The sequence below is a fragment of the Eleutherodactylus coqui genome, chromosome 8 (genome assembly GCF_035609145.1).
Source record: "Eleutherodactylus coqui strain aEleCoq1 chromosome 8, aEleCoq1.hap1, whole genome shotgun sequence".
Classification (NCBI taxonomy): Eukaryota; Metazoa; Chordata; class Amphibia; order Anura; family Eleutherodactylidae; genus Eleutherodactylus; species Eleutherodactylus coqui.
Window position 1 is genome coordinate 92609392 of NC_089844.1, and position 26489 is coordinate 92635880.

General features: G+C 44.2%; 1 protein-coding gene across 2 annotated transcripts in view; it reads left to right on the forward strand.

Annotated features, from left to right (window-relative positions):
* CACNB4 (calcium voltage-gated channel auxiliary subunit beta 4) overlaps window positions 1-26489 on the forward strand; it is a 152161-nt gene that overhangs the window by 84948 nt on the left and 40724 nt on the right. For both annotated transcript variants that reach the window (XM_066577428.1, XM_066577429.1), the window contains exon 3: window positions 24608-24727. In XM_066577428.1, the coding sequence (XP_066433525.1) occupies window positions 24608-24727 (120 nt within the window). The remainder of the gene's footprint in view (window positions 1-24607; window positions 24728-26489) is intronic.

Here is a 26489-nt window from a genome sequence, read left to right on the forward strand (position 1 = left end):
AAACCCACTGTACATTGTGCACACAAAAAGACGCCAGAGCGGATGAAAAATACAGGCGTGAGGGCGGCTTCAGATTACCATAAGTGCAAAATGGTTTGCTCCAGCGCTACATATTTGCTCTGTAAGGAGTGTTTTATGTGCGCGTGCCTACGCAAATACTGAGTGGAATTGCCAAGACACCGCTCATTGACTTGGGCTGGGGTGATTCCTGATTCAAAATGGCTATTAACTAGAGATGAGTTTCGAGTGATTACTCGATCGAGCACCGCGATTTTCAAGTACTTCGCCCAAAGTACTCGAAAATCGCGGTACTCGGGTGGAAAAGGGGCGTGGCCGAGTAGGCTCGCTCATCTCTACTATTAAGCCATATTGGGAGCTGGTGTTCGTGGGTATGCTCAATGTTTTTTTTGCGCATACCCATGTGTACATATTTGGGCACCGCCATAGACTTCTATGGAGGCGATTGGTGCACGAATGCGCACAAACATAGAGCATGTTGCATTTTTTTTGGTGCAAAAAAGAATGGTGAAAATTAACCCATCGACATCAATGGGTTCTTTGCTCTGTGCAAAAACGCGAGCAAATATCCACGCAAATACAGCTTTCTGAAGCCGCCCTTAGTGATTGTCAATTGTGCAAACACACTGTGTATTTCCTTACGTCCATGTGAACAAGCCCTAAGAGATGGTAAGGACTTATTCACATGGGCGTTTTTTTGCGCACACGCATTGTGCAGAGAATAGGACCCAACGATTTCAATGGGCTCATTCACACTATCGCTTTTGCAAAAAAGTAAAAAAATAAAAATATGCCGTGCTCTATTTTTGTGCGCACTTGCGCATCGGAGTCTATGTGGGTCCACAATTTAGTGGGGAAATAACATCGGGGACTAATTAGACTGCACAGTTTGAGACACACCAATGTGAATGGTCCCTGGCAGTGCAGGAAGTACAGTTAACAGCACCCATACGCATGCAATAGTGTGCCCTTCACGGTGCAAAAAGTTGCGCTATTGTGAGTGTATCTGCACCTACACGCGTGGAAAGAAGCCCTAATACAAATCTCACATGAATGTGAACCCCATTCTTATGAATGGAGTCATATACATAAGTGATACAGTGCGGTAAAAAGTTGCGCCATATTCTATTTTTGCGCGTTTCTTGTAATGCATTGCTCATTGTTTTCAATAGGACAGGAAAACAAAAAAAAAAAGAGGAGAGACAGGGAGAGAAGAGGAGAGAGAAAGAAAGATGAGAGACAGAGAGAAAGATAAGGAGAGAGAGAAGTAGATATGGAAGGAGAGAAAAGGATAGGAAAGAGGAGAAAAGAGAGAAGTAGAGAGAGGAGGAGAGAGAGAAGCAGAGGATAGAGAGAAGGAGAGAGGAGAGAAGGAGAGCAGAAAGAAGGAAAGAGAGATCAGGAGAGGAGAGAAAGAAAAGAGCAGGAGAGAGAAAATGAGAGATTGAGTAAGAAGAGAGGGAGGGAGGGAGAGAGAAATAGAGAGAGAAGAGGAGAGAGAAAGAAGAGAGGAAAAAGAGGAGCGAGAGAAGCAGAGAGGAGGGGAGAGAGAGAATAGAGAGAAGAGGAGGGAGAAGAGAGGAGAGAATGAGTAAGAGGAGAGGGAGAGAGAAATAGAGACAGAAAAGGAAAGAGAAGAAGAACGTGAAGGAGAGAGAAGGAAAGAGGAGAAGAGAGTGAAGTAGAGAGGAAAAGTGAGGAAAAGAGAAGAGGGAGAGAGAAGTAGAGATAGAAGGAGAGGAGAGGAAAGGGAAGTTGAGAGAAAAGAAGAGTGAGAATGAGAAAGAGAGAATAAGAGAGAGACGTTGAGAGAGAGAGGAGAAATAGAGCTGTTGAAAGTGAAGCGGGAGAGAGAAACATGAGAAAAGAGTGAGAGAAAGAGATTTGTTTTCGCAGGGATGTCAAAGGATAAACTTTTTTGACAAGTAGTTCCGGGAGTGGAAAAAACTTGGGAAACTGCTCTGTGGTATTAAATACATTATGTGTGATTAGAAAAAAGTTGTTCCTTTGTTTTTCTAGAAGCAGCGGCACACCTGTCCATGGGCTACATCTGGTATAGAAGCTCAGTTTGATTCATTTTAATGGGGCTGAGTTGCAATACCAAATACAGCTCTGGGACAGGTGTGGCGCTGTTTTGAGAACAAAACCCTTTTTCTGATCATGAATAGTCCCTTTAAGTTATAATTTAAAGGGGTTGTACCAGAAGAGAGGGACATGGGATCCCAGTTCTTGGGATTGGTGAGGGTCTCAGCAGTAAGACCCCCAATGATCAGACTTTAATCCTCAATGGAATTTAAAGGGGTTGTAACAGAGTTAACTTTTATCACTTATCCATACAATTATTGTTTAAAATCTGATCGGTACGGGTGAGACTCCCACCGATCCTAAGAATGGGGGTCCCCTGTCCCCTTCTCCTCTTTATTGCAGGCTCACTGCAACCCCGAGAAGGAGGTTAAATGGAGCAGCAGTCATCCATGCGCCGTGCCACTCCATTCATCTTCAATGGCACTTCTGGAGATAGCCAAGCGCTTGTACTTGGCTATTTTCATCAGCCTCATTGAAATGAATGGAGCGACGCCTCACACGCATGTCTGCTGCTCCATTCAATCTTGGGGGCAGCGAGTGATGAGAACAGGGGGCACAGGTCCCCCATTCTCAGGGGTCTCAGACTTTTATCAACTATCCAATAGATAGGTGAAAAAAACTTATTTTGAGATGACCCCTTTAAGAAAACCATCAGCAATTCTTCGGGAAGGAAAGTGTGAATGCGTCTGAATGGAAGGAGCAGTACTTAGTATTATTTTCAAGCTATTTGGAAGCTTTTCGAGGAAAATTATTTGCTACAAATTGAAGAGGATCAATTAGCTTTCATATGTTACAGAATCCCATGGAGTAAGTACGGGTTCCACTGTAATCTTTACCTGCGCGATTGTGCTGTGTTTGAATCAAATTATTCCGTAGGCTGTGAATGCCGGCCTCACCCTGTGCAAAGCAACAACATGGGGAGAGCTGCTGAATGTTTAATGCCTTGCTGGCGGCTTTAGAGCCGCTGTAAATATCACATAGAAAATCATATGGCTCTTTCCCCCTTCTGTGGCCGGCGTTGTGCTGAGAAACACATTGCGGCGCTGGTAAAAGAGGTTAAACACGTGCGGTGTAAAAAAAAACACACGTCAAAATGGCGGCATTCTGTTGCCTTTATCACTTCGGATTGAGCTATACTGTTTTATTATACACTTTCGAGATGTGGCCTACAATCATTCCGTCCTCTATAATGTAAGGAGAAAAAGTGCCTATAAAGCAGCCGTTTTTAAGAGACCCCCATCTAGTAGAGCATTGGACCTTCCTTGGCCTTCAGAACCTTCAGCAATTCATCGTGGCGTAGATTCCACCAGGTGTGCAGGAATATCGGCCCCTGTGGACAGGAAACTTCTTCTAGTTGCCGCAGATTAGATGGAGATGTTGATATGTTCTGCACAGCTGATAGGAAGGGTTCAGCAATTCATGCTGCTTGCACCAAGATCTGACCTCCTATCAGCACGGAGCCACAGAAATCTGGATCCATCTGAGCAGTAGATGTTTTTCTACTGCTTAGTGATCCAATTTTTGCATTCTTTTCTGTTTCTCTTAGACACAATGGCGCCAGTACTGGTCTGCTGTTATCGCTCATCTGGGCTAAGGATTCTGAGAGTTGTAAATTTAGACACGTCAGTTGGAGCACCAATGCTGTATTTAGCTGCGATTTGACTGATTCCTGACATCCTCTTCTGACCCCTTTCATCAAGAAGTTGTTTATGTCCACAGAATCCCCTTTTGCTGATGTTTTTTCGTGATTGCATCATTCTCAGCATCTTCAATACCGTTACATTAAATACCGAAAACCCACGTGGTTGGCAGTGACATCCCGGCCCCGGCTAGTCTAGCACCGATGACCAGGCTTCGTTGGAAGTCGCTCAGATCGCTGGATTTTCCCATCTACTGCAGATTCACACTGCAACTGCCCTGCTCTCTTTTTACTTATGATCGCGGCTCAGTAACTGTTGACCACTCTGTGGAATTCTGGAAGGAGCTCTAGATTTAAGGGCTTTGACAGACAAACGTAAGCGCAAATACGATCGGCCGCAACAGCGCATATTTGCGCATGAATAAGGTTCGGAGAGGGCAATAATCAGGCTGTTGTGTGTTTGTCTGCACACAGTACTGTAAATTTTGCACATGCGCATGATACTCCCTTCCCGCGGAATAGAAGGGCTATTAAAGCCTAATAAGGGCAGCTGTCTTCTTCTCCCTGCTTTATCCGCCAGTTTTTTTAACCTGCCATAGACTTCTATGGCAGCATTCTGTATAAAAGGCAGGAAGACAGGGAAGTCCTATCTTTTTCACACGCAATTCCTTTTCAACAAGCTCATGAGAATAAACCCATTAAAATTAGAGGGTTCGCTTTACCATATTTTGCAGGCATGAGTTTCACGCGCGCAAAAGTGTGTGCAAACATGTTCATCTGTGTAACCCCTAAGTTACAGACTATACTATCAAAGACGGCCACAAGAGGGACCTCCAGTATTGTTAATAGAAGTCAATGGAGCTATTAGAGATTACATTGGGAAGTTTCCATAAAAGGACTCTGATTGGCTGTATAGTCATATACTCATGTGCAGGAAGGGTCAGTGACCATCTTGGGACTGTGACACAGCTTTGTTTAGTGTGATGCAGGGCAAAGCGGCAGCACAGAGCCTGTTGAAGTGGATGGAGACCACATACTGTGGAAAGCTGAGCAGAGATGGTCTAGCAGCACTCAGAAAAACATTTACCCAACAAGGGAAGGTGAAAAATGCAAAAGCCACTATAAGAGCTGTGAACCAAAGCTCAATTGCAATCCTCAAAGTCCATAAAAGAAGTGGCACCATACATAAGGGAGTAAAAAGACTACAAATCTTTATTTGTTCCATGTAAAAGAGAGACAACGTTCCAACCCTTCTGGGTCTTTGTCAAGCAGAGACTGAGAGTGGCCAGGGTGGACAAGTTAGTGGAAGCTGGCTACTAAGTGGGCCCTGATGACCTGGGAGCTGAAGGAGATGACATTGCACTGCAAGTAGGGGAGAGACTCACTTCCCATATAGTACTCGGTCCTGGAAGCAGAGGACTGAATCATGTCCCAGAGGAAAGGACAAAGCTGTGTAAAAGACCGGTCTCCGACATGACATTGTAGTATTTAGACTCTGAGGACGATGATGGACTGCAGTAGACTGGGAGAGTACCTTCCCATAAGGGACTGTGGTGATACAGGGCGATGATGGCGCACTGCTTTATGGTTAACCGGTTCTGAGAAAGCTAAATATTATATCAGTAAAATGATGTGTGGAATAGCATATGGCGGGAAGACAAGGCACTTTGTGTTTGGGGCGTTATGCGCCGGTGAAAATGTACCCTTAGGTTACCTACACAAGCGCAAAAACGCCTCGCATTGCATGCGAGTTTCATGCGCAATAGAGGTTCTGAAGTGTCTCCCATTTATTTTGATGGGTAACCTAGCATTGCATTTACATCATACAGCATGCGATGCATTCAAGGTCCCATTGAAATTAGTGGGCGATGTGTTCGGAGGAACACAAAAAGATAGGACATGCCATGATTTTTTCCTGCATCATATCACTCGTGTATATGACTCCATGGGGTTCATATTTGCGCGAGATTTGTACATATTTTCTCAAAGCACAATTCTAATCTTGCTTAGGTTTTTCAGCCGTGTGAAAGCGGCCTTATACAGCAGTCATGTTCTGCATTCCATGCTGACTCTTGCACTTAATGTGTATTATAGGCTGTGATGTTTGTGTTATGCCGCAGACCTTCTAGAATACGACCATGATGATGGTTAGCTACCAATGAAGGCGAAGTGCCTGGCTGTTCCGGAAATGATATAGATGTACATGTGAATTCTCTTAAGACCAAAAACGTTCAATTCACTCATGCCCTTCTATGGAGTGAACTCCGACTACGTTTCCGGTTAAGCTTATTAGCTTAGAAAAAAAATACTTCTTCCGTCTCCGTCACCTGCTGCGCCATTACATTACCTCCAACTTGGGCGCTCACCCACGTCCTGCTTCATCTGATTCAGGGAAAACTTGTCACAAAATTTTATGCCGCACTCCAGGAGTTAATTGGGCGCTGGTCTAATTTCCATAGTGAGGCGCTCCCCTTATATACTAATATACCGCAGTACTTGGATACAATAAAAATAGGTGGAGCAAAAACATCCAGGCAGATATTACACTGGGAAGTCTGGAGGATGTGTCGCCAACGTACAAAGTAGTGCTGATGGCGTGTATTATAGTACGCACTACCACACTAAGCGCAGACTCACACCAGCGAGTTTCCGTGTGTATTTCTCGTGCACGCAAAAAAATAGAACATGCTATATCTTTCTGTGCATTTGCAAACCAGAGGTCCCCATAGAAGTGGGGGGAGCGCAAATGCACACGCAATGTGCAATAGGAAGTTCAATACGATGCGCGATTCCATGAAAAAAAAAAAAAACATCTGGAACTCATTAGGCCAAATAGCCAGTTAAATTGGGGGGTGTTCGTTCATAGCACAAATCCGTTGCGCTGAGGCAAGCGCAAAAACGCAAATGCCCGTGTAAAGCTGGCCTAGGTGGTCATTCACACGAGCGTAAATATGCTGCATATTAGGGTGGCCTCACACGAGCATAAGCACCTATATGCTCGCTATAGTGGGACGTATATGTGCTATGCATGGCGCACGAACGCGGGCTATTGCGCCCGCATTAGCACATGTTCCCTATTGCACTGCCAAGACTGCTCACGCCGGAGCGGTCCCAGCAGCACCATGTTTGAGTAGGCCAGACTCTGAAGGAGGGAGAGCTGACCTAGTAGGTCAAGGTGTTTTCATTTAAGCCTGCGAAATCACAACAGCACAGAAAAATAGAGCATGTCCTGTCTTTTTCCCCGCGCTCAAAAAGGGTAAAAACACGTAAGGAAAAATCTTGCAGACGCATATTTTGCGGCCACAAATGCGCTCGTGCGGGGCCACCCTTACGCATTCAGTTTGTGCACGTGTAATTTTCCATAGGTTTCTAATAGACTGTAGTGAAGAGCGGTATTCCCATCTCAGCTCATCATGGTGACAATGATGACAATCCCATGCGGATGCTACTGATGTCCAAGATTTCAGAAACAGCCAAACTGGTTGTTCTACACTGTTTCCACAACTTCCACAGAAGTGATTGGAAGTTCTAGAAACAATGTAACAAAGTGAGCAATCCTGTTTCCACAACTCGTGAGCTACAGGAAGAGTGTAGTGCCATCTGCTACTCTGATTCACATTTACTTCTATGAGAGTTTCGGCAACAGACCAGGCAGCTACATCTAGTGGCCATGGCATGCGGGCAGGTATTCCCAGCTCAGCTATGATTGGCTGAGACGTAAATGGAATTTATAACAAAAATTCCCCCAAAAATGTGATTCCTAGTTATTGCATTGTGAAAACCTCCAGATGGTATACAGTATAAAAATGAATACTAATGATATTTGCATTTTAAGGAAAAAATTACCATCTCCATCACTTTATGATTATGGGAGTACATACAAGCTATAGAACTCCCAGAATCTTGAAAATCACTGCAGCTGTTTTTGCTGCACAGTGGCGCCCCCAGTCTTCCAGGTGTGCAAAGAACAGCAGAGAACCCCATTAGTCTACTAATATACCATGGCTTTATGAGATGGGGAGAAAACTGTTAAAGGGGTTGTCCAAGGTTAGAAAAGATGGCTGCTTTCTTCCAAATACAGTGCCACCTTTGTCTGTGAGGTTTTTGCATGGTATTGCAGCTCAGTTCCATTGAAGTGAATGGGAGCTAAGCGGCCTTACCAGACACAACCCACAGACAAGAAAGCAGCCATGTTTTTTTTACCCTGGACAATCCCTTTAAGAGTGTCTCACGCTGCTGGAATCCTCAGTAATCAGCTGTAATCTGTGGAGGAACCTGGAATCAGATCTTCAAAGGAGCTGCGGCTACACCACAGCAGAAATGAGGTATTGCACAATTCCCATGGGAAGCAGTTGGTTGTCCACACAAGGCACAGACATGGCGGCTCCTCCAGAAGATGCTCTTTGTAGCCACTCTGCTTAGATGTAATAGAGGTAATAGATGAGGGTCCTGAAAAAGCCACGGCCCTATACTAGATCAAGACCGTGTGCTTGAATATGGGACTTCTATAGTAGACATTGAAGAGGATGCACAACTGATCATGATCAGGACAAGTTATAATCGGGTACAGAAACAAGAATGTTTCAATCCACTGGCTGCAAGCAGAGATCTTACAAATGGTGAGGAATTGAACAATTAAGTCTACAGCACAGGGTAAGCTATATTCCCATAAAACCCAAGTGGTATGTAACTCATGGGCAGGAGCAGGCCCACGGCTGAGGGGATGGCAGGGGTAGAGATGTCACTTGTCACAGTGGCTCTACCATCTCCTTCCTTGTAATGGATAAATGAGACCCGTCTAGGCCACAGCTTAGGGGATGACCTCAGAAATACAATGAACCGAGCTGCGGTTCGGAATTTACAGTTCGATGTCACATGACACCACCGTTCCTTCCTCTGCGGTGAAGCTGGATGATGAGATCATAGTCCACACACACAGAGTATAGTTGAAAACAAAGCCGGGAACGGTCGGCAATGTTGCTTTACTTGTAAACACCAACACTGAACAGTCCAACCCTACATAGGCCAGAGAAACGCACCGCTGCAGGCAAAGTTGGTGGTGAGACAGGGAGGCAAGACTCAGGATGGATCTCGGGCCCACAGTCCCAGTTATCTGTGCAACGACGCCACACTCCTCACTCCACTGGACTCTCAACCTGTCAACACTCACACTTCCAGCCAACTCTAAGCGCAGCGTGGCGATCTCCTCTCCTCTGCTTAGTGGGAAGAACTCTCGGGGGTAGTAGTCCCTGGGAAACTCTCAGGAAATCGCTCAGCCTCTTCCATTATCCATGCACAGACCGATCAGTGTCTGTGAGGTCCAAAAGCATCTGCTCCTCTCTCTCTCTCTTGCAGACTAGACTACAGTCTCTCACTGACTGACCAATGACTCTCTTGCATTCCACCTTGCAAACACATATATGAAGCATGGTCACATGGCTTCCAATCTTACAACATAGAATGATACATTTTGCAAACACAGACAGAACATTTGCAGACGTTAACCCTCTCATGCCTGCAAACATTAGTACATTTAGCTAATTCACTCCATATTAACGACGCTATACCAGACAAAGTACAAGACAATGCAATCTACATATAGCGTCCATTCTGGAGGGGCCCCAGTGACTTTGGGCCACTACACTAGGTGCACTGGATGCGATGCGAGGTCTTCTATTGAAAACAATGGGAAAAAGTCCTACTGTTTGTCACTAAAATAATCCCTAGCTGCATTTAAAATAATAAAAAAGCAATTCATTACCTAACAGACGCTGTCCGCTCCGCCGCACTTCTCCCAAACTCTGGCACACTTGTTCGCAATCTTCAGCTGCCACTTCCTGGTCAGGGGGTTCATAAATCCCACCTCCAGGAAGCACTGGCTCTCACTGGTTCTCGAGCGCTGTGGCTCAGCCAATCACTGCAGCACTCAATGAACCAATCACAGCCATCGCATGTTAGGTACTGTATTTTTTTTAATTTTTTAGATGCAGCTAGGGCTTATTTTTGGGGTACGGCTTAATTTCAAGATCCCCCAAAAGTCACAGCAAAAGAGCGCTACAAAGTCACACAACTTTGTAGCGCAACTAAATCGCGATATTGCTGTGAGAAAATGCAGTGATATCGCACAGAAATCGCAGAAACACAGCTGCAATATCGCTGCGATTTTCTCACAGCGATATAGCTGTCGCCCATTTGAAAGAGGCCTAAGTCTGAGGCCATTTTCACACGGACGAGAAAATCGCACAAGATTTGTGTGTTAGAAGATGCAAAAAGCTTGCACGAATGTACAAATCGCTGCATGCTCTATCTTTGCACATTCCTTGAAATCCATCGGCCATTGTCTTCAATGGGACAGTAAAACTGATAGCACGGCATGTGATGTGCATGCGAGAGCGATGTGTGGTTTTCCCACTGAAAACAATGGGAAGCAATTGTCGCAACCTCATAGAAGCGATGGCAGGCGTTTTTGACAGAAAAACAGCTCACATCCGCGGGTACATCGCACGTTCATGAACGCAATATCCGGCCGTGTTTCACGGATATCGCCCTTGCCCGTGTGCAGGAAGCCTGAGATGAACAGCTAGATTTACACTGCAGAACATGTGAAGGGTATTTCTCAAATTCCCATAAACTTTGCTTTGCTGCTGTAATAGTCTGCAAATGTTCCACTGCGGAAAATCCGCTGTGCATTTACCACTCCTAAAGACATTATGGGTTATCAGAGGAATATAAGAGGGGGAAAACTATAAGTCCCAGCATGCCCATATTGTCACTGTATTAGAGGACATTACAGGGAGGGGGTATAGCAGAACTACAACTCACAGCACATCCAGGCTATTATTATAGGACGTCAGAAAGTATAAGAGGAAAGAACTACAAGTAATAAGATCTCACCCAATTTCCATCATCACAGGACCTTCACTGGTGAGCCCTACCCTCTCGTAATATCACAGGTCCTCCATGCTACACTGCCCAGTACAAATCGTAGTTGCACTACTAAACTCTGCTACATAATTTTAAGGTCCTGATTCTTATATCCCCATTTATTCATCATCATATATAGCACCCAGCTTCTCGCCTCTTCTTCTGCCTGCCGCACTGCTCTCACCTTCCCACTAGCAGGTGCTGCACGAGGCAGAAGGCTCAATCTGCCTCTTGGATGGAACACCCCTCATAACAGCATACATTGTAATATCAAACATTCATTTATTCCAATGGAGGAGACTGTGACCCCTCTAATGACCATGTCTCCGAAAAGTTATATTCATAAACAACTGTTTGCCTGCTGCAACATGGGGATGGGGATGCATAAGCCCCGATGTGCTTCGTGTCAAGGTATAAGGCCGGGCTGGTGTTAGGATGACACGGCAGAGGAGACATGGTGGTGAGACAGTTTGTGCAGCACTTTTGACTGTTCACATGATACATTCTTTCTTTCTGTAAGTGGACGTACTTTAACTTGAAATGGGGCATCAAACATACTATATGGTGCCAAACAGCGCAATACAACAGAGCCCAGTGCACACAAGGATACAGTCTCTTATGGCAGTCTCTCACAAGCCTTTATTCTGGTTTGGTCTGCAGCCTTTTCTGGTGCACATGACTCTTCGTCTTCCTGGCATGCACTCTCTGGGCTGGATCTGTGATATGCTACCAGCCTCACTTACGGACTGACACTCTTTAGGGTTGACACCAATATACTGAACTGACTCTGCAGACCGTACTGGTCTCCCACCACTATGAAACACTGTACCAGTACCCTCACCCAACCTGACCGCTATCTTTGCATGGACTGCAGACTGGGAGACTTCCTTTCCTCCCACATGCTGGTCCTCTGCTTGCTGGTTTTGGCTGTGCCGTTATGAGCCGCCCACCGTTACCTGTGCAGCGGTTGCTGACTGGGCCTTTATGCTTGCTCTGTCTCTAGTCCATCTGAACACTCAAGGGCCCCGACTTATTCAGTCCTGCCTTCTTGGGCACATTTTTCTTTCTGACTCACTTCACCTGCTGCCACAGCCACTTCAACAGGCCTTACTCTTCTGGGCCTTTGCCTTAGTGGTGTCTTTACAGGCCATACTCCTCTGGGCCTTTGCTTTAGACCTGATATTTTCAGGTCCCCTGCCTGGCATTTGTGAGGGCCCAAATCACACTGGACCCAGGACACATCCCCAGTAGTGCTATTTATTAAGTCACACCTATTTTAATGACATATCTGGTGATGCACCATGGAAGAGCCGGATCTCCAGGGCTGTTGACGCGAGCTTTCTAATGACACATCCTATAACATAAAAGGGGGCAAGGCTATCTCCGGTTCTCTATGCACTCAAAGAAACGTCCGTTCATTCGCTTCTTCAACAGAGACTAGGGAGCTCCTTTGTTAAGGGTAGGCGCTAGCAGGTCACTCTGCCTGGGCCATGGGATTAGATACAGGGCTAGTGCAGCAAACTGAATCATTGACCTGGGTAGGAGAAACCTATTTGCCACTCCACATCATGGATGTTGTATGTTGAGTCCATTAGGATACATATTCTACATTGGCTTTATCTCAATTTATTTGCTTTATTGGCTAAAAGGATATTTAATTTCACAAGATATTATCAGTCTCTGCAAACTGTCTGAGTGAAGGAATCTTTATATCCAGCTCCAGGAGTGAAGTGGTTAAAATTCTGTCAGACGTCAAATGAAGGCAGCGTGCATCCTGGCCTTGACTGAAGTATAGAGAAATAATGATGAATTGTGGGATGAACACAATGCATTATGTAAGCAGACATTTGCAGAATAATAGGAGAAAGTCTTTAAATGAGCCATCTCTAAGTGACTTACAGTACGCCGTTGTTGCTGCCGCCGCCGCTGCTGATGTTGTTTGGACAGAGTGGGCAGTAATCTCTGGAGGATTGTATGCTGATGAAATGAGGGGGTGGAGGTGGGCTGAGTATTGATAGGCTGACTAGGACACGATAGAAATTATGCCTACATCGACATAAATTGGTTTGTTCTTTGTCTATGTTAGCAGTGTTGCTTTGGAGTTCTAATACTTAGTTATCTTTTTGCAGTATGGGAATAGCTGTCCGCGCAATTGTCCCTGGCTGTTAACCATCAGCATTGTAATAGGTGGTCACCACTTGCTGTTACACCTACCTCTGCTCTCTGAGGAGCCTAAGACCCCTCTACCATAGGAGTAGACGGTATTGACAAAAGCAGAGGCCTCCAGTCAGGGGACAAACTTAGTGATCGTACTCAAAGAGTGGTCATCAATGATTGAACATCCAAGTGGAAGAATGTATCAAGTGGGGTAGCACAAGGCTCTGTCCTGGGCCCACTGTTGATCAATATTTTTATAAATGATCTGGAGGAGGGAATTGATGGAAAACTGATCAAATTTGTGGATGACACAAAGCTAGGAGGGATAGCTAACACTAGGGAAGAGAGATAGAGGGTTCAAAAAGATCTAGAAAAGCTTGAACAGTGGGCGGCACAGTACAGAGGGATCAGCCCTATTCTCATTTGCAGAAGGAAAGACTAGAAACAATGGGATGAAACTGAAAGTTAGAAGATGTAGTGGCCAAGCGGGTCCTACAGAACACTCGCAGCATGCTTGTCCTGTCACACCTGTCTATATGCCGTCGATGGATGTAGAAGGTGATGTCTGTAGGAGAGACCCTGTGTCATCCCTTCTTCTCTAAGCCTAGGGCTTAACACTGATGTCAGCTGGTTTCTTATTGGCTGACAGGTTTAATTTTACTGGTGCAGAGCCCAAGGGCAGGAAAGCCCCCACACAAGTCCCTATGCAAAGGTGGGAGGAGTCCAAAAAGTGCAGGAAAGAAAGAGAGGTAATAAAAAGAAGGGACAGTGAGCAGCTAGGCAGACTCAGACAGGTATGAAAGAGGAGAGGTTGCAGTTCAGTCATGTCGGAGAAGAGGAGATACCCGTACAAGAGCAACGCTTTTCTTCCAAGGTGGAGCGAGGTGTAAACCAGCTCCCTTGGCACCCGATAGTGGAGGTAAGAAGAACCTTTCTGAAACCCATCTTCTTCAAACAGGGAGTCATAGCTACCCCGGTGAATTCAAAGCCAGGATTAGCCGTTCAGCCACTTTTCCCTCTGCTTCATATACACTTCACTAAATTCAAATCAATCCTTCATCTAAAGCAGCTAGTGGGGAAATTGTCTTCCAAATAGAACCACAGGAAAGTAAAAGAGAGAGCGTTGAAGTCAGGTCCTCATCAAGTCATTATCACTCTATCTTGCATCATGTTCAATTGCCTGCTTAATACTGCATCTTCATGTATCTGTTTCAAGTACTTTTTCCGGAGAATTGTAAATTCCATTTGTATTGCAAATATCAAAGTTGGTAAATCTGAACACTCCTAGATTTCTAAACTATTGCTGGACTTCGGCATACCACCCGAGGGTCGAGTCGAAGTGTTAGCATCACTGTGACAAAACTAGACCTCCGGCTATACGTGCTGCAGTAAGTTCCTTGGGGTTGCTGCAGAGACACAGATTAGATATTAGAAAAATATCTAATTTTGACTCTGAGGGTGAACAGGTTGTCACGGGAGGTCGTGAGTTCTCCTTCAATGGAAGCCTTCAAACAAAGGCTGGACAATTATCTGTCTGGGATGATTTAGTGATCCTTCATTGAGCAGGGGGTTGGACCTGATGAGCCTGGAGGTACCTTCCAACTCTACCATTCTATGAGTTTATGACTCTAAACCATTCAGCTGTTATGGGACCCTTGAAGAGAGGGGGCTCTGTCTTGGCTGCTTGCTACTGGATTTCCAGAACCTGTGCAGGACTTCCTTCTTCAGAGAAACTGCATTACACAGAGGACTGGTCAAGGCTCTTGAAAACACAGTCTCTTCTGTCCTGAGTGGCACCATAATTGGAGACCCATTTTTAAATTTGCTGTTGGGCCCTCTATATTCTACGTATGTTACTGTTTCAAGTGCTTATGGGACCCCCTACAGGGCAGGAAGAAGAGAAAATACACATTGTAGTAAACAGTAACAGTCTTTACTTGAACACCAAAGTGACAGTACAATCTTTCGAACTTGGCAACAAAGTCTTTTGAACTTGGCACAGTCTTGAGAACTTGGTAACACAGTGATGGCCTATCGGCCCACATGGGTTCTAGACGCAGCCTATTTTAGCCCTCTGCAGGCCTCTTGTGGCTCCAGAGACATCAGCATATGGCACATGGGAAATACGTATATACTCAAAGTCTTTTTGGTTTGAGGCTTCCAGACCTTCAACAACACAGCAGGAAACTGTCTGGAGAATGTTCGGCTTCCATGGCCAGGAGGCTCCAGGGTTTCTCCATAGCTTTCAGCCTTCGGCTGCACCCAACCCCTCTCAGACCTCTGGTACTTGATTACATGCTTTACAATAGCGATTGCACTGCAACACCGCAGTTTTGACACAGTTGCGTACCTGCAGGTACATATCTGCTGGGTCAGCCATGCTCTAGCATTTCTTGACAGATTCCCATGCCTCTCCCAGCATAGTGACCAGTTATGCAAACCTTCAAAATGGCCACCAGCCTGTGATTGAGACCATACACACAATGTTTCCATGACAGTGTCTGTAAAAATGATAATCATATATAAATAAATTTAATGTACAATAAACGTCAATAGCTATGGCATTTAACTGACTATACAAAACTAACATTTTCACCCCCTTTACTTGCAGATTTTGCATTGATTCGAGCTACGACTCTGACCAACCAACCCTTGTTGCAAATATTTAAAGGGGTTGTCTGAGTTAGTCAATTTGCAAGTAAACCAACTCTCCATGCGTAAAAACAACAAACAATCTAATACTCACCTCTCTGGCTCTTTGCTGAGCGCTGAGTCCTGTTATTGGCTGCAGCAGCCTTTTACTTTCTGCAGATAGGCTTCTGCAAGATGTAAACATTACACCAGAGGGGGAAGCCAGAGTAGTGGTGCTGGACACAACGGGGAGCCTGGAGAGGTAAGTATCAGTTTGTTGGTTGATTTTTACACATGGCGAGCCGGTTTACATGCAAATTGACTAATAAACAATAGTGCGCGATAATCATTACTTTTAAACGATTCCAAAGCCATCGTAAACTTCTCGTTTGTTTTGCAGTTTCAGCCTGCCTAAAAATCATTGCTGATTTGCTCACTTCTTGTTATGCCTAAACACTCGCCGCTCATAGAAATGTGAAGCATTCAGCGAGAAGTGAGCGATTCTCCACAATTATCAGCTACTGATACTGTCTACTGTGTTCAACTAATTTCTAAAACGTTCCTCAGTGCAAAAAGGTGGCGGCACACCATTCCAAGTATACCTGGCTTTAGTTAGGTGGCTCCCTTGTATTCCCCAATCGATGCATCCAGACTTCAGTTACTGTACATACTGTTACACCCATATTATTAAATGTGCCCCATTCAGTTCCAGTGCTTGCACCACCCACCTATCCTCTCCACTTACTTACTCCTTTATGTGATGATGTGTTGTCCATACTCACATATCACCTGGCCACATTGTCCAATCACAGCCCACAATATAAAGATCATTATGGAAAAAATACCCCCCGTGGTCCCGTGACCTATTTGTATGAACAGCAGCTTAGAGTTCCTCAGTGGGATCTCTAGTTGGTTTGAGTTTCCTTAGCCTGAAAAAGTTTAGGAACTACTGATTCATAGTTCAAACTAATGGAAAATTAGTATTTCCTGTTAGAGGCATCGATCTTGGCTTGTGATATTGTCACACATGATGGTATTGCGATGCAGGATTCAGGATACAATGCAGCATAAGTATTACCAAAAAAGTACAGTATTTATTTAAGAACAGAGTAATAAAAGTGAGAACAGTTATGAGAACAGTGAATCAATTATTATCTGTTACCTTTAACCCTTTCCAATCCACTGTCTGACATCTGAAGACATTCTGATTGAAGGCTGTACAGCTTCGATGTCGGAAGATGTCTGGCAGGGTATTCTTACTGTATATTACTGGCCGCTTTGTTATCGGGAGTCCTCCAACATGTCTCATACTGCAGTACTGGCTCTAGCCAGCAGATGGCACCATTGTATAATGGCAGAAAGAGAGAGCCCCCTAGGAAACCCTGAATCCAAAATTGGATTGCAAAGGGTTAAATTGCCTTGCACTAGCTATGGCTAAAGGCACTTTTACACACAATGATTATCGTTTAAAATTTGTTCAAATGGGCAAAGGTGAGCGATAATCGTTAAACGAAAATGCAGGTTTTTAGCTGGCATATAATCCATTGTTTAGCCGCTCAGAATTCGTTTCATTTGAATGCAGTTCATTCATCTTTTCAAAGGCTTAACAATGATTTTGTTTTGCTTTGCATGCACAATGAGTGCAGTGTTTATTCATCCCAGGAGAAGACAATGGAATCTGCTGGCCAGATAATCCCTCGCATAAACCAGTGCCCAGCTGCTGAGTTTACTTTAGCTAATGAAGCAAAATACAGATAATTAGGTGCAAGTAATTTTATTCAAAAATGTTGGCAGTTCGTTCAGCCATGTGGCTGTTTAAGCGATAATCGTTGCATGTAAAAGGGCCTTAACTGAATCCTAGGAGTAATAATTTATGCACAATATAAGATGACAACAATACTTAAAGAACATTATCAATAACGCTTTGCAAAAATTAGGCCTGTTGTGCAAAAATAAAAATCCTGTATTAGCACACAGTTCTTCTTTAGAGGTTAACACTCTACTACACGGTCTATCTGAAGTACACTGTACAGGATCCACTTGCAAGGTCTGTGTCCACACCCTTGTATCACTATCTCAGTCTGTAACAGCAGGCATGAGCGACAGTTTACTAAATAGTCCAAGTCACTTTGGTACAGCATCTTCCTATACAATAGATCTGTTGGTTACTTATTCCATCTCTAATGGTGTGCACATTTTTTATTTGGTTTGAGGCCAGCCTCACTTACAATTCCATTGGGTGGGAGTTGTTACTACTTCCGTCCCAGGCTATTCCAGGACCAGAAGTGGGACTCTACCACTGCTTTCCAAGACCTCTGTCGAAGTCCTGTTATTTCTTCCAGGTTGGGGCTGTAGCGTAAACTCCCTCTCTCTTTATGGATACAGACAGCAGGCAGTCTCTAGTTCTTGCGCACAATGCTCTCTTTGTTTTCTGAGCAGTCTTTTCACATCCAGGGTCTCTGCTTCCCCTGCTGTTCCTCTCTCTCATAGGCAGCAGGTCCTCTGTAGACTATTGTGCTTCTCCTCGGCTACTCTCCAGCAGCACCTCCACTCTGTGCTATCTTTACTCTCTATATGGCTCAAAATTCACCTCTTTTATAGAAAGCTCCCAGTCAGTATGCTCAGTCCTTTCTCTTTCTCCTTCTACTTTTTAGGACCTTCCAATAGGTGGTAGTGTTGTTGGTTTACCCTATTCTTAGGTTCAACTATCAAGCCATGGTGCGAGCTACTGTTACTATAGCTAAACAACTGCTCACTTGAATGTACCGCTATGTAGCTATGAACCGTGTGGTGCTTTAGCTGGATAAGCAATAAAGAAGCTTCAGTTCTCAAGCTCTTTCGTTCTGCTGGTGAGGATGCTAGGGTTGGGCCCCCACCAATTAATGGCTTAAGCTAAGGATAGGTGATCAATTAGAAGTCAAGGATAGCCCCCTTTGAGCTCTTGATTGGGACATTTAAACTGCCACTTACCACTGCAATCTTATTAAAAGGGGTTATCCATCTTAGAAAACTCATTTTCATATACCTTATAAGGGAATTGTAAGTTAACAAAAGTCGGATCCTCTGTTCCTCATCTCTTAGCCAGCAGTTGCAATGATTGTGCTCCTCTGTTCTGAGGACACAAACAACCAATTGATTTCAATTAGCATTGTGTAATACTGAATTTCTCCTGTGGTAGTGCTGTAGGGAAATTGAACACATGTAGATGGATTTCTCCACAAATCACAGCAGATTGATGAGAGTCCCAGCAGAAACACACATTGTCATAAGCTTATAAGGAGTATTCATCATTGCATTCCGAGTAAAAATTAGAGTGCCGAAAATGCGATCTTCCTGTTCGGCATTACCTGGAGCATCTTTGGAGAGCATGCTCGGGTCATTCATTATTACTGGGTCACACTCCAAAAGTAGAGTTGAAGACACACCACAAATATGGCGGCATCCAGTGCCCAATCGTAGTGTTGAAATGAATCCAAAGACTGCAAAGATGGACCAGTCACGTAACAATTCTGCTTCTAGTTTTTATAACAGTCATGTCTGTGGCGTGTATGCGTGTGTAATACGTGCCAAGATAGACCATGCTGCGATCTTTATTGCGTGCGTATTTTGCACAATATGTTTTTTCCGCAGCATGGGAGCCTATGGTATAATGCATTCTGTACGCTAAACCCGCGAGTAGAATAGGCTGTAACAATATATTCGTATGAAGGAGCCCTAAGGGCAGCTTCACATGGGATGACTGTAGGGCGCTTAATCGCTCAACAGCCTTCCCAAAGAAATTATTGCTTCTGTGCTTTCACACAGGGGCGCTAATTGCTCACTAAATTGAGGCAGAGCGCACTTGAGATCTCTTCCAGACGTCCGCCTCCATTAGGGTAAACAGGCAGTCGTTCATAAAAGAATGACTGCCTGTTTACATGGGCCAATTGTCAGGTTTTTATGCCGCATAAAATGAATGATAAGAGAACGAATCGTCATTTCTTGCTCAATTTTTTGCCGTGTTTACACTAAACGATTATCATTCCGTTTCACACGATCCATTGGTTGACGGAACGATAGTGGTTCAAGTGTAAAAGGGCTCTAAGTATCTATAGTATCAAGATAATTTAAGACTGATCAAAAAATAATGATCTCCTCCATCGACATGACGCTGATCCGGTGCTACACCTGCCACCGAGGGGTTAACAGTCTTCATTTTCTCTTAAACTCAGTAAAGTTGTTTGCATTCATCTGAAAGTCGTTTTCACAAATACATGCAGCGTGAAATTATAGGTGTGTAGTATGGTGGCTCATGTTGAGAGCGCAGAAGCGGCTTACATCTTTTCTTCTCTTAAATCTATAATGTCTACAACTTAACACCTTGAGTGATATCACACAAGGAGCAAACCATCTTACAGCCTGAATGTGTGGGCACTATCCTCCATACATGCCACCGATGCCATGCAGACAAGGGGCAGACATGCCATATGTGCAACCAGTGCAACCTATCTAGGACACCATATGTAAAAGGGCCCATTGGCAGCTTCATATTGTCTATTAGATTGCATGTAAGGGACTGAGCTAAAGAGAGGGATGGAGTGGAGGAAAGCTTAGCCTAGGCATGGCCACCCATAGTTTGGGACGGTAGGGTAGGGGCATAGAGTGTTAACTAATTCATAGGGTGTTGGCTAAAGCTTATTAGCTGAGCTGGGACTGGTGAAGCTAGGTATCAGCAAGTAGTGGGCATATTTATAGATGCAGAGTTTTTAGGAGGAGCCTTCTTTTCCCGCTTGACCTAGGCTAGAACAGCCCATTTGTTGTAAACGTGGTGGTTTAGTATGTGATTGAGTACCTGACTATTGTCGCAGCAGCAAGTGGTGAGAAGGTCTTGGGTGGCACTTATTGTGGGAGGTTGGGGCCCATCGAAGTATAAGATCCTTGTCATAGAAGAAAGTTTGCTGGTAGTTCCCAATGGGAGAAATCCTGGTTCAAGTTTAGGATAACCAGTGGTTGCAGTACCCTAACATATTTCTCAACTCCCAGTTGGAGTCTTACAACTGGAGTGTTCCCTAGGTAAAGAAGGCCTTTCGAAGACCTCCATGTATATGACAGCACTTCTCCTGGTTCTTCAGCTCCGCTATTGCCGCTGGTCCCATTGAAGCGAAGGGAGCAACAGCATGCATATACATGATTTTCATAGCTCATAATTATTGGTCCATTGAAAAGATTGTGAGAAAGTGGGGTGTTCTTTGATGAACCATTGGAGAATATAGGGCCCATGTACTGTACTTGCAGAAGGGCTGTCAGATGTCCGCCCATGAGGCAGAGTCGGGTTATTATGTAACTTGTTATAAGAGCTGTAAGGAAAATTAATGTAAAACTGGTTTAGTAAATTTCAACATTGCAGTTTATTGAAAGGGACGGTACAGGAGGAACATGTCTAGAAGAAAGGGCATCCTATAGGTGACTCAAGCTGGGGCCCCTACTTTGCACTTGTTCACAAACCCCATATTTGGCACATGAAGACTTATCCTCTTATTTTCCATTCTTTGAAGATTCACTGTAGCTGGAGGAGCCTGTAGATTGGTTGCACACAAACCAGTCTGACCAAAGTAATAGGCGACTTTTCTTGAAGGCCATCACTGGGTTTCCTCTGTTGTATATACTCCATTGAGAACTACAGAATACACTTGACCAAAAAATATCACTACTAAAGTTGTTACCTTCAGAGTTCTTTAGCTATAATCAGAAGCGTGACTAGAAGCTCTTGGACCCCAATGCAAAATCTGTAGCAGGGCTCCCTACATACCATGTGGAATTTATAATACTGGTGTGTTTTTAGTGATAGAAGAACCTTGAGGCCCCCTAAGACTCCATGACCCGGTAGGGACTCCTGCCTCTGCACCCCCAATAGCTACAACCCTGGCTATAACCCCATTCATTTTGGATCATGAACTGCTATTTACTAGTCCTGAGCATTCATCTTCATTGAAGTCTCCTTTGTAGATGAGTTCAACAGAATATAACAGGCAACAGACAACAAATATACATGTACACCCAACACGCCATTAGAGGGGTTTTCTTTTATAAAATACTTATAGGTGATAGATGTATGATTGCTGGAAGGTTGATCTCTGGAAAGATTGTAGTTCCCAAGTTGTCTATGTGAATGGAATAGTAGTGCACATGTGTGAGAATCCTTCCATTCATTGTCTATGAAGAGAGCCAAGTACAAGGTTTGGCTATCTCCATCAATCCCATTCAAGTGAATGGTAACACTATCACTACAATTGATTCCTTAGCCCAATTTGCAATGTTACTGTATGGAAAAACCATGAAAAGGTCTTTGGTGGCTATTTGGTCCTAATGTTTTGACCAGGAGTGTGGCTGATAGCAAGGGGCTGCTGTTGCATATGGACAATGCCACAGTGTTGGCTGATGTTCCCCTCAAAGGTAGCTGAAACAAAGTCTATCACACCCAAAGCCATTACTACTACAGTTGAAAGGATGGAGTGATGTTATGATGCATTGGGCTGGCTACTGGCTCCCTAGTGTAGATTGTATGGAGCCATTAATAAAAAGAACAGTGAAACGGAGAGGCAGGTAGCTCATGATTTACTTGTCCATGATGCTTGATGGTTCTAAGCATACAAGTTGGAGGTACAATTACAGTTAAAATAGGCTTTTTGACCAGGGTGGCTTTATTTCCTCTCTAAGCCGTCCTACTCTCTTTACTGCAGTATGTGGGGATATCCTCACAGACATGTGGTCATCAGATTTTTAGGGACCTGCCAACTGTTCTCCTGTGGTCATCTGCATCCTAAGTAAAGCAATAACAGGAATTGTGATGCAGCATAGCCTGGGCCTTGATTTCCTCTGCTCAAAAGTGGAGTTTCACTTGGCCTAATCCATGTGTGGTTGAGTTATCTGACTTCAGATTTTTCATTATAGGTCTAGCTCTGGTTTTGGGCATGTTTCTGTGAAATCACTGTAAAGTATCTGGATAAGTATCATCTTACACCTGTAAAATAACATAGCCATCACAAAATGTCATAAAAACAATACACAATCACTAACATTCACATTTAGCATGTTATTAGAGCTTGGGGGTGCCAAGTGCCCATTTCTGGGTAGCACACTAGGGTCTTGTCCTTCTAAATATGAGTAGCATATCCTTGTTTAAAACAAAAGTAACAACTGATTATAAGTCCTTAAGTTTTGTTCTGCTGCCCTACTTTATATCTGTACGTGGGAGAGCTAGGGGACAATCAATATGGCTACTATCATGCCTCCCACACGAGCCCTTGGGATGTGCAGGAGCGGGGAACATAATGAAGGACTGCAAATCTCACTGTTGATCTTCCCTATCATGGTGGTCTTTCCTATTATATCGCCTCACACCAGCCTGTTGCCGGACAATTGAATAGAGAACTTGGAGTGGGATGGATTAGGTCCCAAGTCTAGCAGAGAGGATTATGTCAGGTGCAGTAATGATGAGGAGGATAGTTGGTAACTATGCAAACGAGTAATTCGCATTTACTTAGATAACTAAAGTACTACAGGGCATAAACAGTCTGTAAGTAGTGATGAGTGAATTTTTCAAAAGTTTGCTGAATTTCAGTAAAAAGTTTGGTTCTGTCCGAATTAGTTTGAACCAAACCAGAACTTCACCTATACCCCTAAAGCAGGAGAAGCAGGAAGAAGAGATTTTAGTAGAAGAATCGCCCAAGGTTCAGGTTCACGCTAAACTAAACTTTTAGCAAAGTTCTTTTTCAGTTCTCCCCTCTCTAATGATACACGTTCTGTAAGTATAGTGCACAGTCAGCCAATAACAGCATATACTCAGTCAGACTCCTCAGGTTACTTCTCCCTCTCTAATGATGGCGCTCTGTCTGGTGGTAGTTTGCCTTTAGTGGAGGTTTGATTTGCTCAGCACTAGGGCTTTCCTCACATTCTCTGACCTGTTTTCCCTTGTGGTTCCCCCATTGTGATTGCACGATCCGCCAATCTTCCATTGCATTAGTCATGATCTGTACCTGGGGAATTACTCCCCAGAGCCATGGTAAAGGCTTGTAGACCACAGCAGAGCTATCTTGCTGACCCGCTTCACTAGACCTCACAACTGGCAGGTTCGCTGATCAGATATCTACCTTCTTGGCTAGTAATCTCAGACTTTCCTCTGCGGGTCTGCATTTTCCTATGCAGAGGCAAAGCCCCCCTACCTACTCATAGGTTAAGCTACATGCTGCAATTTCTCCTTTTCGCACAACATTCATCCGCATAAAAACTGCATATACAAATTTATTTTAATGGGTCCATGTCTGTGTGAATGGGCCCTTATAGTTGATCCAAGCCTGTTGTTTTCTTATGGGTATCTGCAGTGCAAAGTCCAGTATGTTTATTGCTATATATCCCAGGAGACTTGGGGCTTTGCAGGAACCCCATTTGTTTGCATAATGACCTGTATACAAAGCAATGGACCTGCTGACAGGTTCCCTTTAATTATGTGAAATGCGAGCCAGTTCTGGAAGTCCCGGGGAGACTTGAGATGACACACATACAGCGGCTTCACTGCAATATTCTGCCTGTAACTATAGTGATTGAATAATGCAGCACAGGCGCCAGCGAGTTTCGGAAATTACAGCAACACTGAGCTGGTCTATGAAAATTGTTGTTAACATTCTGCATTCTGCTGCTTTTGCATGCAAGGTGTTTTGTACGGAGCTGTAAAAGAGCCACCATATATGCATGGTGCCTTACTGTATACCTGTATGCCTCTGATTTTATATGCAGGTACCATATTTGGAAGCTAAATTGTGGCATGCTCCATCTCATGCCGTATTACAGAGATCTTGTCCCCTAGAAGCAACTAATATCTAACAGAGGCTCATACAAGAGCCTCAAAAGACTGTATGCCGCCATACACCCTATACGATCTGCATGAAGCCTTATTCTATGAAGGGGTTATTAAGTGCATTTTTTTCGTAATTGGACGAGGCAGGTGGGACAGTTGGGAACTTCCCTGCAAAGAAAGAGCAGCTGATCCTGTTCTTGACTCCGAATTTTCATTGAAACCAGTAAATGAACGTTGTGTATTCCTGCTTGCTTTACAGATAATGAATACCTTTTCATTGCATCTTCTATGTGACCTAATTCCCGTTCCGTGTCTCCTAGGGATCAGCAGATTCTTACACTAGCAGACCATCCGATTCTGATGTCTCTCTGGAAGAAGACAGAGAAGCAATACGCCAAGAGAGAGAACAGCAAGCTGCAGTCCAACTTGAGAGAGCCAAAGTAAGACCTGTGCCGAGAGGTGATACAAAACATACTGCACCTGCCATCAATTGTATCAAATACATAGAAGTGATGACTTGATACAATCGTCATTCTATAAACTGTGTAATTCTATATGAGTCGTTTAGTTAAGGGTATTGGCAGGTAGACAGATGTGAATCCACTTTATCACACACCGGTTTGACTTCATTCTATCTGAAGAGGCAGCACTTGGGAAATTCACACTTGACCCCTCCAAGCGGGATTTGGTCTTTGCTGTGGGAAGCAGCATTATTTGCAAAGATAGTCCTGGTAGTATAGTTGCTGATGCAGTACTGGGCTGAGGAACCTGATGGTGTGAACAGGTGCACAACCAAAGTACTAGTTATGGTGTAACCAAACGGTCCAGGCAGAATGTCAAAACAGGTAGTGAGCAATTGCAAAGTCCAAAGTACAGAGCCCAGATAAGGGGGCATGCACTTGTTAGCCGGGGTTTACATGGGGCGTAATTGCCGCAGAATTTCTGTGCAGACTTCCTGTGCATGGAAATTCTGCCCGTGGCTTTTTATCCCGGGATTAGCCAGCAAAGTGGACGGGATTTGAGGCCGATCTGTTGTGGCTAAGCCATGCTGAAATTGACATGCTGCATGGAATTCAAAGACGCGGCAAGTCAATTCTTTCACCGTTTCCATGTCGGCCTCTCTTGAATACACAAACAAATGGGCTTTGTCACAAGGGCTGATGGGACTAATTGCTTAGGTATCCTCCATATGGAGAGTATGCCTTACATAGCGGTACCTAGATGACATTTTTAGAGCGCCTACATTGGCCCTTTAAAAGAAGGAGTTACAGCATTTGTGTGCCCTATAGGTAGACACCAGGCAGAGGAGGAGAGAGCATGGTGTGCAGGATGGCTGTGCCTGACCACAACTCCACTAGTGGGTGAGTTAGGGGAGAGGCGGCGGTGCACCATGGCAGGTACACACAGAGGAAAGGGGGGACTAAATAGAGTCTGTTCTTAATACTGGCCAACACCCACACAATCCTTTTACTTGGACAGGATGGGGTTCACACTGCCCATTGGGGTAGAGTCATGCTGAATCGGCCTCCCTTCAGACCCTATATAGCAGCTTTGGGGGCTGCCACTATAGTGTGCATATCCTTGTATTTAGTAACTATACTGTATTCTAAATAGAAGCTATATTACAGCATCGTACTCTTCAAATACCCCACAGAGGAATAGAGGAGTGTCGAACCCTTATTAGCAAGAGTGGAGAGCGGCTATCAAAGAGCATCTCCCACTGTGGAGGATTGATTTCTGTAATGCTTCATTTCTCCTATAAAGGCGCTTCAGAGAGTTTCAAACTCCTTGCCGAGTCCACCCCTCCAGAATAAAAGTGATTGCTTGTGGTCCCAACTCCCAAGCTAACTATGTGATTAGCTTAACACATACTAGCTAACTTTTCAAAAGGGACATCAAGGAGATTCTAAAAGGTGGCCACCCATTAATATAAGATATGCCTCAAACTGCAAAGTTTGAATCATGAATAATACCCATTACCCCTTTCATCAAGACGCAACATAAAAAAAATATCCCTAAACTTATGCAGACTACAGACCAGACGTACACCATCCTACAAAAAATAATTGGACACCTGAGCAAGAATCAAAAGTAGTATTTATTTCTATATGGTATGCCCATCTGGTATGAAGATGGAGTAGCGAGGTTCATCACTCCATAGAACGTTCTAATCATTGCTCAACTCTCAAAGAACAACGCTTC